General features: G+C 57.7%; 1 protein-coding gene across 5 annotated transcripts in view; it reads right to left on the minus strand.

Annotated features, from left to right (window-relative positions):
* Positions 1-11,281, minus strand: part of Ccdc27 (coiled-coil domain containing 27) — a 13,489-nt gene extending 2,208 nt beyond the window's left edge. Inside the window, exons 1-11 of one of the 5 annotated variants that reach the window (XM_010627814.2) lie at positions 11,074-11,281; positions 10,650-10,776; positions 9,737-9,847; positions 8,985-9,124; positions 5,452-5,631; positions 4,703-4,798; positions 4,075-4,453; positions 3,874-4,004; positions 3,362-3,439; positions 2,907-3,119; positions 536-640 (exon numbers count right to left, since the gene is read on the minus strand). In XM_010627814.2, coding sequence (XP_010626116.1) covers positions 536-640; positions 2,907-3,119; positions 3,362-3,439; positions 3,874-4,004; positions 4,075-4,453; positions 4,703-4,798; positions 5,452-5,631; positions 8,985-9,124; positions 9,737-9,847; positions 10,650-10,776; positions 11,074-11,256 — 1,743 coding nt within the window. In that variant the 5' untranslated portion in view covers positions 11,257-11,281. Of the gene's footprint in view, positions 1-234; positions 641-2,906; positions 3,120-3,361; positions 3,440-3,648; positions 4,005-4,074; positions 4,454-4,702; positions 4,799-5,451; positions 5,632-8,984; positions 9,125-9,736; positions 9,848-10,649; positions 10,777-11,073 lie in introns of those variants that run through there. The other 4 variants (XM_010627813.2, XM_033767877.1, XM_033767876.1 and 1 more) reach the window with 4 other exon arrangements.

An 11,281-nucleotide genomic window follows, 5' to 3' on the forward strand; every position in this document is an offset into this window, starting at 1 on the left:
AACCGGAAGAGGCCACAGACCCCTCCCATTGTCCCCACTTCACAGGGACATCACCAACCAGGCCTGCACCTCAGACAGCGCTAGAGGAGCAGGCTGGGAACTTGGGAGCAGAGCAGCTGCTGGTGAGTAGTCCCAGCCTGCCCCGCATACCACCACACCCTTCCCTGTCACAGGGGAGCCCCACGACTCTGAGAAGAAGGAGAGGCCCAGGCTTCACCCCAGGCTTGGTGCGTGGTGACCCCTCAGGCCAGAGCCCTGCCCCTTCTGTGTCCAGTTAGGAGTCAGCCTGACTGGCACAGATGGAGCAGCTGCGCAGGCCGGCTGAGCCGTGGGTTAGGGTCAGGGACACTTAGTGATCCCCTTCTCTCGGGTAAGAGCAGCCCAGCCTCACCAGCTCCGAGTCACGGCCGCCTCTGAGATCGTGGTGCATGGGTGAACAGGGCCCCAAATCCAGCCCAGGCCTCCCTATGGCCCCCAGCTGCAGGTCGTGGGCCCTGAGGCCCCTGGGTTGGGAGACAGCGAGGCTGGGATGTACCTGCAGGGCCTCCAGAATGTCGCTGTCGGAGATCTCCACAGAGAGTGCCCTCACCCCCGTGACGCTGAAGGCCGCCTGCATGATCTTGTCCCTCAACCGCTCGAGCTGCCAGCAGAGGAGAGACAGCCACCCAGGGAGTCACCTGTATCTGCCACCAGTGCAGGTCCCAGGACATCCTGGCCTCGGCTGTCCCAGCCCTAAGAGCTGGAAATGGGGTCCCTGAGGAAGAGTCACGTGGAAACATCCAGCGTGCAGGTGTTTTAAAAAACCCAAGTGATAGAAAGCTGCACACGACCTAGGCCACTGTCCCCCGCTCAGCAGCCCTTGTCCAGCACACTCTTCCTGGGCCTCAGGACACCCACAGGAGGCAGGGAGCACTGTCGGCCCTGAGGTCACGGTGTATGGATTCTGTCGCCTAACATCAGTCAGCAGAACCCTACCTGTGGGCTCCCGGCCCTCCCTCGATTTGGGACCCAGGCTGCCAGGTTGGTTGCTGCAGAGTCCCTAGGGTGCACTGTCAAGGTTTGCCAGTCTTCCACTGCTGTGAATTCCCCTCCACAGGGAATCACCAACCCTCACCAGGGCAAGCTCAGCACACTTCCTGTGAAACCCGGGAGCCTGCAGACAGGGTCCCTCTCCAGCCACACTCACAGCACCAGCTCCTTGCCCTTCTGTGTCCAGAGCCCCAATAGTGCAGAGATGCCCAGGGAGCCCACACATGCCATGCTGCCTGTTGGGAATATCAGGGCCCCGGGCCTGAGGGAAGAGGGGTCCTCTCCATCCCAGGATTTACTGGGGGCTCAGTCTGTCCCAAGCACCATGCTTGGTGCTAGCAGTGCCGAGGGAATGAGGGACTTGGTCTGTGCACTGGATGTCCAGCCTGGGTGCCCACATTCCTCCACCAGCAGTAAACCCACAGGCCCCAGCTGCAGCCTCAGGACTTTCCCGGCTCTCCTGTGCCTGAGCACAGGGGCCCTTGGTGAAACCTAGACCTCGGCCAGGTGCACACCTGCCATGGGACCAAGCTGGACTGCAGCCAGCTGCAGAAACAGCCAGGTGTGGGCACTTTGGTGACACTGGCCAAGTCAGCTGGGAGAGAGCTGCCCCAGAGGGAGGGTTGGCACCAGAGGGTGAAGTTGGCACCCTGGTGTGCAGGTGATGGGAGGGAAGGTGTGGTTTCCCTTCACCAAATCAAGCTCGGCTTTGTTGACTTCCTCCTGGGCCTGGGCCTTGCAGGAGCAGGGCACCACCTCCCAGGGTCCTGCTGGGAGGTGGCTGGTCTCAGTCCCCACCACCTGCACACAGACAGGGTCACTGTCCTCCCTGCACAATAAGAGGAGGACAAGGACGCCTGCTTCCGGGGACTGGAATCATAATGGGTGGCACTGGTTATGCGTGCTGTCCTGCCCTCCTTCCTGGCTCGCCAAGACGAGGCCACTTCTTCCCCACACAATGTCATCTCTGTCCTGGGCCCTCCCGACACCCTCCCTCCTTCACCCTCCATTTCTCCAGCATAAGCTCCCTCCCGGGTCCCCAGACAGATGCAGATTGAGCCAAGGCCATGCCCACTCCTGCACCATCAACCCAAGTGGGCAGTGGCAAGGATACCATACTCCTCCTGCAGCCATGGGTACAGGCCCTCGGGAACAGTGCATTCCCAGAGCCAGAGAGAAAGTCAGTCCTGAGCAGGCTGGAGATGGGCAGCTGGGGGCTGCTTGAAAAGCAAAAAGGATTCCTTCACCTCCTGAATCATAACTATACATAGGGTCTGCAAAAGCAGGGAGCAAGCGGAGGAGGCTAGTGCAGACCCTGTGTGAGGTGTAGGAAGAACCTCCAGGCCTCAAAACAAACCAACTGGAGACCTCACCTAAGGGGTGAGCAAACCCACTCCTCTCTGAGCTCGTCCAGGAATAGTAACAGCAGGGGCCACTTCAGGGACGGGAAAGCAGGCAGAACCGGGCCCTCCCTGCTGCCGTTAAAACATGATCTGTGTTCTCTCCTATAGCAGCTGGGGCCTGGAGAGCCATGTTACTGGGACCCTTAACCCCTCACTTGGGCCTTCAGATGCCGGATCTGGGACTAAAAGCAGAACCGAGTGTGGCTTTGGTTTTGTACCCTTGGTTGCTGGAGAACTTGGGTCAAATGTTTTCTGAGCACCAATACAGACCATTAGTTGCTCAGTGTCTGTAGAAGTTGGCAGATCAAAGTTGCTTGGCCCCAAATGTACCGAGTCTCAGCCCTGCAGACTGGGGACAGGCAGGGCCACTTCCACCTGTGCCGGGGAAGTCCCTAAACCTGCTTGTCCTGAACCTGCCGTGACGACACCAGGACTGACATATGATCAGCCGGACTGCAGCGGCGCAGGGCATACCCTGGCCTGGGTGCTCTCCAGGGCCACCTGGGCCTGCAGCTCCGCCTGCTGCATGGACTCATGCCTGCCCTGCACGTCCTCCTGCAGCTGTCGCCACCGCTGTTTGTGCTCCTGCTCCAAGCTGACCTGCGCCTGCAGCTGGCTGACCTTGGCGGTCAGCTCCGCGATGGTGACATCCCGCTTCGCAAGCTCCCGCTCCAGGCCTGACGTGTGCTGGGGAGGACAGCGCAGAGGCCATTGGGCCCCAGCTACTCCTGCATGGCCCCCACCACATTTCCCAAAAGATGGAGAAGCAACTCACCCTGGGCCCGACCCAACTGTGACGGGGCAGGGGCCCCAAGGTGAACTGGGCGGGACAGGCAGAGGGAGAGGCTTATTGCTTCACCTGCTGTCCCTGCATCCTGACTGCAGTGGGGGCTGTGCCCCACCCACCCTTCACACCACCCAGCTGGCACCTGGCGAAGGCCGAGGTTGTCCATCTCGATGAGCCCCATCACCTCCTGGTGCTTCTTATCCTCCCGGAGTCTGGAGAACTGTGGGAGGCCAAGGTCGGAGAGGATGGAGTGACCACCCCTGGCCCCCTGCCCTGCACTGCTGGGACGAGAGCTGTGGGGTTTCCGGTGGGGCATGGGCAGAGGAAGCACCGCAAATCCTCCTGGCAACTGGGGAGCAGATGGCCAAGCGGGTTCTACATGACTGACCCAGGGCAGCTGGAGGGACAGTGGACCACAGCCCAACTCACCCTGGAGCTGGCACAGGCCCAGGGCTGTGGGGAAGTGGCCAGGGCACTGTGGTCAGGGGACAGGAACAGAGGGCAGCAGAGGCGCAGAAGCAAGGCCCTCCCATAGGCCTGGCAGGGATTGAGGTTCAGCCTGTCAGCCGCATGGCTGCCCTGAGGCCAGGTCCCCATCACTAAGTAGACCAGGGCCTCGGGGCTGTGGGGGCCTGGGGTATGCTGGGCCAGCACCTTGCTGGACATGGCCTGCAGCTGCTGCTTCCGCTCGCGGAGCTCCTTGTGCAGCGCCTCGTTCTGGGAGCTGACCTTTTGCATCTGGGACTCTTGACAAGTCAGCTGCCGTTGCAAGGACACGATGGTTCCTGCAGAGCGGGGGAGGAAGGAGCCCAGGCTGTGTTGCCGGCTACCCCCTCACGCCTGGCCTGCGCCTACCTGTGGCGAGGCAGTACTTGAGCCGGAGGGCCTCCAGCTCGCCCTGGAACCCCAGCAGCGTGCGCTCGTACTCCTCCAGCTGGGCCAGGAGCTTGTCCTCAAAGGACTCGGTCATGGAGAACACCCGTCCCCAGCTGCTGTCCCCTTCCTGGGGCAGCTCCTCCTCGTCTTCCTCCTCTTCCAATTTCTCGTCCTCCTCCTCTTCCTCCTCCTCTTCTGCACCCTCCTCCTGCACAGACCCTGACCTGCCGGCACTGTCCCTTGCTCCAGCATCCCTGGCCGTCTTAGGCTCTGTGCCTGGGCCCTGGTCCTCCTCATCACCTCCCAGCTCCAGGGACAGTGCCCTACCGAGCTCAGCCAGGGTGTCGTCTCCTTGCATCTGGGAGAGGGAAGAGAGGAGGGCTAGGCAGGGAGCTAGGTGTCCTCAGGGTAGCGGACCTGGAGGGCACCTTGTTCTGGCAAGAGCCAGGCCCAGCAGGACACCCTGTGGCCAAGCTGACCCAGCCCTCCCCAGCGCTTGGCAGGGCCAGCCCAGGTCAGGCCTACAGCGGGCAGCCCTGGAAGAACAGAGGCCAGGGAAGCCGGGAGGCTGTGGGTGGAAGCTACCCATGCTGTTCCTGGGCCACACCTGCTCCGGCTGCAGCTCATCCTCCTGGTCAGTGTGGGTGGTCCTCAGGAGGCTCAGCCTCCCCAGCAGTGGCCCCACTTTCTCCCAGGTCGACTCCTGCAAGACACCCATGATTTGGCTGGGAACTTCCTCCCAGACAGGGGACCTGGAAGGGGATGTGGCGGGGGGGCGGGGTCTGCCGGAAGGAACAGCCCTGCGACTGGCCTCAGGGTGGGCCTGCTCCTGGGGGCCCCACAGATAAGCACACTTGGTGTGTCACGGAGGGGTACCCTGCCCACACTGCCACTCAATGGCCCTGGACAGGGGGTAGGGACCTTGGGTGTCCACTGGGCCATTGGTGTTTGAGGTGGCCCCAAGTCCCCTCCCTGCCCCTACTTCATGCCTGCCCAGCAAAGGTGCAGCTGTGCTGTCAGGTGTGGAAGGAAGATCAGGCCCTTCCCATAGCCCACATGCTGAGGTAGAGGTGGGGACAAAGGGTTCACGCCAGGTTGGGGCACCCGTGCTGCCCACAGCATGGTGGGAGTCCACAGGTATGGTGTGGAGACTGAGCCAGAAAGCACCAGGCTCTTCCAGGAGGCAGCGGTGTCTGCACATTTCCTACTCGTGCCTAATGCCCCCTGATCTCTGGCCTGTCTACAGGACCCCAAGACCCAGCCTGTGCTGCAGGGGTCTGGGATTTGCCAGGGGCCCTGCGGGGCAGAAGCAGGGCAGATGCCTTGGAGAACCTCTTTGGTCAGAAGGTGACTCACCCTCCAGGACAGGAGCGGCGGTGTCTCGAGGCCTTTACTTCGGATGATGCATTTTAGCTGCTTCTGCAGGGCCTCCATCTCCCTCTGCAGCATTTGGATTTCCCGGTCTTTCTTCTGGACCTGCGTCTCCAGCTTGGAGAAACGCTGGACCTCCTCTCCCAGCGATAGCAGGGAGCGGTCCTGGGGGAAACCAGCAGCCTGGGCTTGGCACCCCACAGACCCTCTCTCCCAGGACCCCTATCCCCATTCCCTCTACTGCAGACACAGCCATGGCCCCATGGCCCCTGCACTTCCTAAGAGCAGACCCTGAATTTGAGTTCCTATCCAGGGAGACCCATGGCAGCTTCCATAAGCTCTCGGGCTCGGCTCCTGGCAAGCACCTGGACATAATGGAAACTAAAAGAAGTCACCAGGGCATTTGAGTTTGGAGAAATAACAAAAGAAATTCCCAGGCAGGAGGAAATGACCCCAAGCAGGATATTCTGGAAGGAAAGATAGCCTGAAACTCCTATGAATATTTGCAAATGAAGTGAAAGACTTCTGTGCAGCTCATAGGCACAGAAGAAATCATAAAGGAAGCTGGAAAACATTTAGGACTGAATGAAAATGAGTGTTTGGCTATAGGGAGACTTAGAGGATGCAGCGAAGGCTGTGATCAAAGCCAAATTTGTAGCCATAAGATGAATACTCCTGAAAGAGTTAAAGACACATTACTGTAACCCATGCACACCCAAGTTTATAGTGGCACAATTTACCACAGTGAAGTCTTGGAAACAGTCTGTGTGTCCAACAGATGAATGGATAGTGCAAATGTGGGATTTGTCCACAATGGAGTACTACTCTGTCCCAAAGAGGGATAAGCTCAAGGCATTTATAGGAAATGAAGACACTTTGAGACCATAATGTTAAGTGCAATAATCAGACACCCAAGCTTAAATACCACATAGCTTCTCTATGAGAAACCCAAATTATAAATAAAGAGCAAAATACCAGTAGATAATAGGAAGTAAGAAGCTAGAGCTTTCTTAAAGGGGAAAGGAAGGGAGGAAGGGGAGGGGAGGAAAAGAAATTACAATGTATCATGTGCATTTACCAACTCCACACAAGGAAGGTAAACATTATGCACTGTAAACACGCACTAATAAAAAATTTAAAAGACACCTCTATTAGGGGGAAATCAGAAGTTGGTGATCTAAGTAGCCACACAAAAATGCAGAAAAAGTACTGCAAATTAAATGACAAGGAACTAGAAGAAAGGGAATAAGAAAGCTGGATGCTAATTATACGGGGAGGAAGAGGGAGAGAGGAGAGAACAAAGCAGACAAGGTAACAGTGAATATTTATATGTTTGTTTTGTTTTTTGACATAAGTCTCCATATGTAGTTCAGGCTGGCTTAGAACTCTTGGCCTCCTGCCTCGGTATCCCTAGTGCTGGGATTTACAGGCGTGCACCACCATGCCTGGCCTAACAATGTAATATTTGGGAAGGCTAAAGCATATACAGACATTATCCGTGCTGTTTTCACAATTTTTCGTGTCTGAAGTAAAAGTTAAAAGGAAAAAGCAAGATTGCAGAAACCACATTTTATTGTTTCTCCGTGGTGACTTGGGGCACATGCGCAAGTCCCAAAGTCACCAGTGCTGGCCGCTGCATCTGCACATTGCCAGCTCATTAGCACAGGTGGAAGGTTGTGTCTGTGACAGCTTGCTGAGGGTACGGGGAGGGAGGGAGGGAGAGAGAGAGAGCGAGAGAGAGAGAATCCCTAGCGTTTCTGCTCCAGCACCTGAAGACAGGCCTGGAGCATTTCCCCTGGGTGGTACAGGCACATGGTCCGGCAAATCTTTGTCCATTTCTAAGGATCTGTGTGACGGTAATTTCATCCTCGGACCGCTTCTCAGAAGAGGAGTTGCTTGGGTAAAAGGAGCACTTTTGAAATTATTAAGTCTGTCACACGTAGTTTCAGGACTAAACATCAACTGACTACCACGGACCTAACACGGGGACAGATGGGGGCAGAAGAGGGTGGAAAAAGCCAGCGGCGGCGGGAGACGCTCCCAACCTGGCTTCTCACTGAACACCTTGCTCCTGTGGTTAAAAGCTGCTGAAGAGGCCACGGACAAAACTATTCCCAGGAGGAAAAGTCCCCAGAGGGCGCAGGTGCAGTGAAGCCCAGGGAATAGCGTCTCAAGGAGCTGATTAAAACAGAGGCGAAGGAGCATGCGCAGAGCCGCAGTGTCACGTGAGAGCGCATGGCCATTACGCTGCCCTCACCACGCCCTGAGCGGCCTCTGCTTCCGGTGAACCTCTGCCTTTGCAGTAAAGCTAACGGGCTCACTTCCAGTTCTTGGCGACACGAAGGACCCGGATGAGAACGCCCAGGAGATCCCTACACTTATCCCTTGTCTTTGCCAGCTTGAAAATGAGAATAAATGGTACAGAAAATCTACAAAGCCTACAGCAGGTACTGAGTCAGGGACTTAGAAGGGATAACCCTCTAGCAAGACTGACCTAGAGGCCAGAGTCACAACACCAGGGAGGAACCCCAGGCCGTCCTGGCGGAGCCGAGAGGCAGGAGCAACAAGGTTATCCTCAGGTTCTACACAGTGTGAGGTCGGTGAAGCTGAAGATTTCCCAAAAGACACATTTTTAGAAAACACAGCGTATCATCAAATAGGAGGAAAAAGGAACTGTGTGTGGTGTAGCACACCTGTAATCCCACTACTCGGGAGGCAGAGGCAGGAAGATCTCTGCAAGTTAGCTAGCTTGGGCCATGTAGTAAGTTCAAGGCCAGCCTGAAATACATAGCAAGACCCTGTCTGGGAAGGGGGCGGGTAAGAGAAAAGAGAAAGAAATCGCCTGTCTTATAAAGGAATTGAATTGGCGATCATAAAACCTCTCCTGTAAAAAACCCCCAGGACAGAGAATTTCACAACTAAATTCTTCATAATTTAGGAGAAAAATGACACTAAGCTTGTCAGATTTCCTTCAGAGACCAGGAAAAGAAAAAGGGGATCTGCCTGCCATGTCTCTAGAAAATGAGACCAGAGTAACTTTGACACTAAGACCTGACAACAGAGTTATAAAACACTCCAACTGTAAGCTGGTCTCCGCTATGGACGGCTGTCTTCAGGAAGGCCCCATTATAGCGAATGGGCTGAGCAGAGTCGTCCCTAGCTGCATTACTCAGTGCTGCTCCAGTGTGGGGCTCCGGCCTGAGAGGTGTGTGAGGTGGAGGGTTTTTGGTTTGGGGAACTTGGGGCAGGGTCTCACTGTGTAGCTCAGTCTGGTCTTGAACTCACTATGTAGCCCAGGCTGACCTTGAACTTGAGGCAATCCTCCTGCCTCAGCCTCGCGAGTGCTGGGATTATAGCCCTGTGTGAGGCTGGTGGTTAAATCTTGGTGCGTTTGGAGCAGCTAAAGCTGCTGCCCATGGGCAGGACAGACAGGGGTCCGGGGCTCTCTGTGCCACTTGAGGCCATTGCTGGAGAGCAGCCAGCAGCTGCAGGAAGGACCCAAGGGCACAGGGCAGTACCTTCTCCTGGATGATGGAGATGTACCAAGGCAGCTTCTGGCCAGGGACCCACCAGCTGTGCGCAGGACTGGGGATCTGGAGCGAGCTCCTCCTCCACATGCCCAGCTCACAGGCACTCTTGCTGCCCAGGAGGGGGCGCCCTGTCCAAGACACAGAGCTGTTGGTCTCAGGCTCTTCTGCACATCACCAGTGAAGCCCCTCTGAGGCCTCCTTTGCTCAGTGGTTTCTTCCTGTCTCCTATGTCCGCCCACCACCATTCTGAAGCTGAAGCCAGAGTGGCTTGCAGGAGCGAGTTTGGAGGAGACAGCTTGGCAGCTGCCCCACCCGGCCCAGGGCTATATTCAGGAAGGGATGGAGCGGTGACAGCCAGAGCTTGGAGCCTAGGACAAGGGGCCTGCCCGGTGCTGACCTGTGCACCCTGCGGCCCATCCCTCCAAGCCTCAGCACCCCGTCTTTGGATTGCACAGGTGCATTTGGCACCTTTCCAAGCCCAGGGGCGCAGTCACCCCAGCTCCAGGTGACCCCACGTGAAGGTGAAGAGGGACGCGTCTGAGGGTGGACGTCCAGGTTGGTAGGCACAGGAAGCCCGTGTGCCCGCGGAGGAGTGTTTCACAGGCTTCCCTCACAGGCATCAGGGTGAGGGACAAAATCTTCAGCCGTCATGCTGACACAGGTGGGAGCCTCTGTCCTGGGAACCCAGGGGTTCTCCCCATGGAAGCCGTCTCTCCTCTGGGGCGGCGGGGGGTGCTCACCATCTGAGCTTCGGTCCGAGGCCCGCCTCTCCAGCAGCCAGTCCTCTGTCCCCCTCTGGCCCTTGGAGCAGCTGCCCAACACCCTGGGCAGGTGGATGGAGGATCCCGAGCCTGCAGAGAGGAGGGTGCCTGGGTGACTGAGATGTCCCTCCCCGGGGTGTCATTTATCTATGAATGTCGGCAGGGCGAAGGGGACTTCTCCAGGACACATGGACTGAACAGCAGGCAAAATCAGAGTGTGGCTTCGTCCCCTGCCACCACAGTGAGTCCCCCAGCAGACAGACCCCACCTCCCAGTGCTGTGCAGCCCCCCAGCTCCCTAGGCAGGACCCCAGGTCACCACCTGAGGACAGCACTGTGCGTAGGATGTGGCTCTGACGATGTTCTCAGGCCCTGAGCCTCGAGTTCTTTGTCAGCACCCAGGGGCCTCGACGGCAGGGTGCTGCGGAGCTCCTGACTGGCTTATGCCTCACAAGGCTTTGGCCTTGGGCCTCCTTCCTGCAGCCAGGGGCCCCCACCGGCCCCACAGAACCGCTGCAGGAGTCGGTAACAGCCAGAGGGCTGGGAGGCAGCGGGGTGTGGTGGCGCAAGCCTGCATTCCAGGCTGAGGCAGGAGAATCACACGTTCAGTACCAGCCTGGGCAACTTAGCCAGACCTCATCTCAAAATTTAAAAATAAATAGAGATGAACAAACAGATTGCTGTAGCTCAGAGCAAAGGCCCTGAGTTTGGTCCCCAGTCCCGGGAAGGAGGAAAAGGGGAATAGGAGGAACAGGAGGAGGGCAGCAGCAGCTGGAGACAAACAGTAAGGGAGACCCAGCTTCTCTTCTGCCCCTTGGCGCCTGGAGTGGGTTTTGGAAGCACAGCAGGCTGAGGCAGGTAGGTCCCACTGAGGCCCTGGGTGTGGCTCTTACCCAGATGGGACACGGACGTCGCCTTAGTGCTGAACTGGGGGCAGCTGGGCCGCATGAGGAACGCCTTCCTCAGTGCTGCCATCTCAGATGCAAAGCCACTGAGGCTGGGGACAGCCTTGGGCGGTTTCTGGAAGACAGGAACAAGGGGCAGTGGCTGAGGGACAAGACCCAGGAGCCATCTGGGACACCCTAGTTATGGCCCCAGGCCACCCTGCAGAGGCCCCTAAGTGGCAGGGGCAGTCACCCTGCACCCTAAAGAAGTCTGGGAGCTGAGAGCGAGGGCAGCCCAGCCACAGCCTGGGAGGTGAGACCCTCCAGGAATAAGATGAGGCCAGCAGGGCCTGTCCCTAGGAGTAGCTGGGATCCTGGACGTCTAGACCCCAGTCAGTGCCCGTGATGCTCTGGGTGCAGGAGGAAGCCCTACCATCTTCCTGGAGCAGCTGGTGGCCAGAGCTGACTTGCCGAGACCATGTGGGGCCTGGTGCAACCTTTGTTCCAAGCCCCGGGCCTCCCTGCCAGCCATACTCCGCAGGGTCCGCAGGCCCTGGGCGATGGGGTGGGGGGACACACTGTGCCTCTCTGACAACATGCTGGTCTTCGGGAACATCGGGAAGGGGGGGCTCAAGTACCAG

The sequence above is a fragment of the Fukomys damarensis genome, unplaced genomic scaffold (assembly GCF_012274545.1).
Source record: "Fukomys damarensis isolate Sample0158 unplaced genomic scaffold, DMR_v1.0_HiC HiC_scaffold_23, whole genome shotgun sequence".
In the NCBI taxonomy this organism is placed as follows: Eukaryota; Metazoa; Chordata; class Mammalia; order Rodentia; family Bathyergidae; genus Fukomys; species Fukomys damarensis.